The 2721-nt window shown below is 49.9% G+C and overlaps 1 protein-coding gene across 1 annotated transcript; it reads right to left on the reverse strand.

The window, feature by feature from the left end:
• Positions 1-389: 389 nt before the first annotated feature.
• Positions 390-2371, reverse strand: LOC141679949 (uncharacterized). Its single transcript, XM_074486304.1, has 3 exons — positions 1828-2371; positions 1005-1660; positions 390-785 (listed from the first exon to the last, which is right to left on the reverse strand). The coding sequence occupies exons 1-3, from the start codon at positions 2369-2371 to the stop codon at positions 390-392; spliced, it is 1596 nt and encodes a 531-aa protein (XP_074342405.1).
• Between the last annotated feature and the right edge of the window lie 350 nt (positions 2372-2721).

Raw genomic sequence — 2721 nt, forward strand, 5'->3', positions numbered from 1 at the left:
ATGTATTTGAGGAGAGGAACACTGAACCCTCTTCTGTATAGAATCACGTCGTATATCACATAGCGGGCTGCTTTGTATTTTATCCTCCTTGCCTCGTTCTTTTCGTCCGGAAGTGAACCTTCTCCTATATATGCTAGAATAGATGTCATCCACGTGGGGCCGAGCTCATTACTGAGGCTGCCCACCTCGTGCTCGGGCACACTAGGTTGCCTCTGTATATCAAGGGGCACGGTCCCTAGCAAAGTGCTCTCGCGGCGTGAGCCGAGCTTAGCTAGCTCGTCCGCGCCTTCATTCTGCCCACGCGGGATTAGTTCCAGCCTCACCTCGTTGAATCTTGCGATTATCCTCTATGCGCACTTCAGATAAAGCTCTGTTCTCGGCCCCTTACCTTAATACCCCCCGTTTATCTGATAGACCACAATCATGGAGTCACTAAACACACTCAAATTCTTGACCTTCATTTCCAGAGCTAGCTTGAGACCGTTGATCAGGGCCTCATACTCAGCATCATTGTTGGTTGCATGAAAGGCCAGATGGGTCGCACGTCTGATCTTGTGCGCCTCTGGGCTGATTAGCTCGATTCCAGCTCCTGCTCCATCACCGTTAGAGGCACCATCCACAAATAGGCTCCACCATGGGGTACTATTTTGTCTCTCCAGTCCAACTTCTTCTGTGCTAGGTATAACAACAAGGGCTCCCGGCTCCACTTCTTGATGTGGGGGAAATTCTAGCACAAAATCGGCCAAGGCTTGACCTTTGATCGCAGTCCTTGGCTTATAATCCACCTCGAATTGGCCGAGCTCAACCGTCCACTTCAACATTCGACCAGAAGACTCTGGTCTATGCATCACTTGTCTGAGGGGGTAGGAGGTTCGCACTTCTATCTTATGTGCCTGAAAATAGGGCCTGAGTTTTCGGGAGGCCAGAATCAGAGCATACGCTAGCTTTTCGAGGCTTGTGTATCGAGTCTCGGCATCGACTAGCCTTTTACTCACATAATATACCGGGAGCTGGACACCATCCTCCTCTCGGACTAATACTGCACTTATTGCAAAGTCGGAGACGGCCAAGTATAGGATCAAAGTTTCTCCTGCCTTTGGGTTGGACAACATTGGAGGGCTACTGAGATGCTTCTTTATGTTCTGAAAGGCTTCCTCACATTCTTCAATCCACTTAAAGTTCCTCCCCACTCCTTTGATTGCTTGAAAGAACTCTTGGCATTTATCGGAGGATTTTGAGACGAAGCGGTTTAAGGCAGCCACTCGTCCCGTTAAGCTTTGAACATCCTTCACCCGTCGAGGGGATCTCATCTCGAGTAGGGCTTGTATCTTGGTTGGGTTGGCCTCAATACCTCTATGGTTGACAATAAATCCCAAAAACTTCCCTGATTCAATCCCAAACACATATTTATGGGGGTTGAGCTTCATTCTGAACTCCCTTAGGATCTGGAACATTTCTGCCAGGTCGCGGACATGATCCCTCGCTTCTTTCGATTTCACCAGCATGTCGTCTACATAGGCCTCCATAGTCTTCCCCAATTGATGTTTGAACATCTTATTCACCAGCCTCTGATAGGTTGCCCCCGCATTAAGGAGCCCGAAGGGCATCCCGATGTAACAGTAAAGGCCCCGATCAGTAATAAAGGAGGTGTGCTCCTGATCTGGCCCATACATGGGGATTTGGTTATATCCCGAATAAGCATCCATAAAACTAAGCAATGCGTGCCCAGCCGTGGAATCAGCAGCTGGTCGATTCGGGGTAGAGGAAAGCTGTCCTTCGGGCAAGCTTTGTTCAGGTCGATGAAGTCTACACATGTCCTCCACTTGCCATTGGGCTTCTTGACAAGCACGGGGTTGGCCAGCCATACGGGGTAGAAGGCTTCTCTCACAAGTTCTGCCTCCATTAATCTATCCACTTCTTCTCTGAGGGCCTCTTCCCTCTCTCCACTAATCGGCCGTCTCTTTTGCCTAACCCCCTTCTTTTTCGGGTCCAAGTTGAGCCGGTGGCACATGACATTTGGGTCAATCCCTATCATATCGGAGTGTGACCATGCAAAGACATCCAAATTCTCCCTTAGGAAGCGGGCTAGATCCTCTCTCAAGTCAGGACTTAGGTTAGAGCCTATTCTGAGTACCTTGGAAGGATCATTTGGGTCTACCAAGATCGGGATTGTGTCCTCTGCGGCCCCGGCCCTCTCGACCATTGGGGGCATTCTCGGGTCTAAATCTGCTCGAGCCTCGCTAGTTTTTTCCATTTCCGTGATTGCCAAACCTTCCGCATCCTTGAGCTCGGTCTGGTGAGCTTGGGCCGGATTTATCAAGCGTTCAGAGGTTACAGTTACAGTTCGAGTGATTCCGTCGGGTGGGTCCATAGTGATTGTTGTTTCTTTGTGTGCCCACTTCCCTCTCCTAAGTCTTGCAGCGATTTATTCTGGGCTCTCTTCTTCATCACTTGCTTCCTCTACAATCCCCTCTTGTATCAACATGATGGGCTGAGAGGCTTCCATTAGTAAGGCCCCTGGGCGTGGTTCCACATGAATTCCCATGTGCTCGAAGTAGTTCTCGGGCAACTCCTCAATTGAAATCAAATTACAAGTCTCATGGCCCTCGGGACGTATTCTTTTCCTGCCCTCTGCCTCTTCCATGGGGACGTCGCACTCACCTGCTTCAGCTATCTCCCTTGAGGCATTTCTTGACTCGGCCGCCTTGAGTGCCTGGTTGT

The sequence above is a fragment of the Apium graveolens genome, chromosome 8 (assembly GCF_009905375.1).
Source record: "Apium graveolens cultivar Ventura chromosome 8, ASM990537v1, whole genome shotgun sequence".
Lineage (NCBI taxonomy): Eukaryota > Viridiplantae > Streptophyta > Magnoliopsida > Apiales > Apiaceae > Apium > Apium graveolens.

Bases quoted from the DNA above. Each gene is read 5' to 3' on its own strand.
- LOC141679949 (XM_074486304.1), bottom strand. From the start codon at position 2,371: ATGGACCCACCCGACGGAATCACTCGAACTGTAACTGTAACCTCTGAA. The intron at 1,661-1,827 runs GCAAGTGGAGGA...TGTATGGGCCAG, and splicing joins GCTTGTCAAGAAGCCCAATG to ATCAGGAGCACACCTCCTTT. The intron at 786-1,004 runs GTATATTATGTG...GGCCAATTCGAG, and splicing joins AGGATGGTGTCCAGCTCCCG to GTGGATTATAAGCCAAGGAC.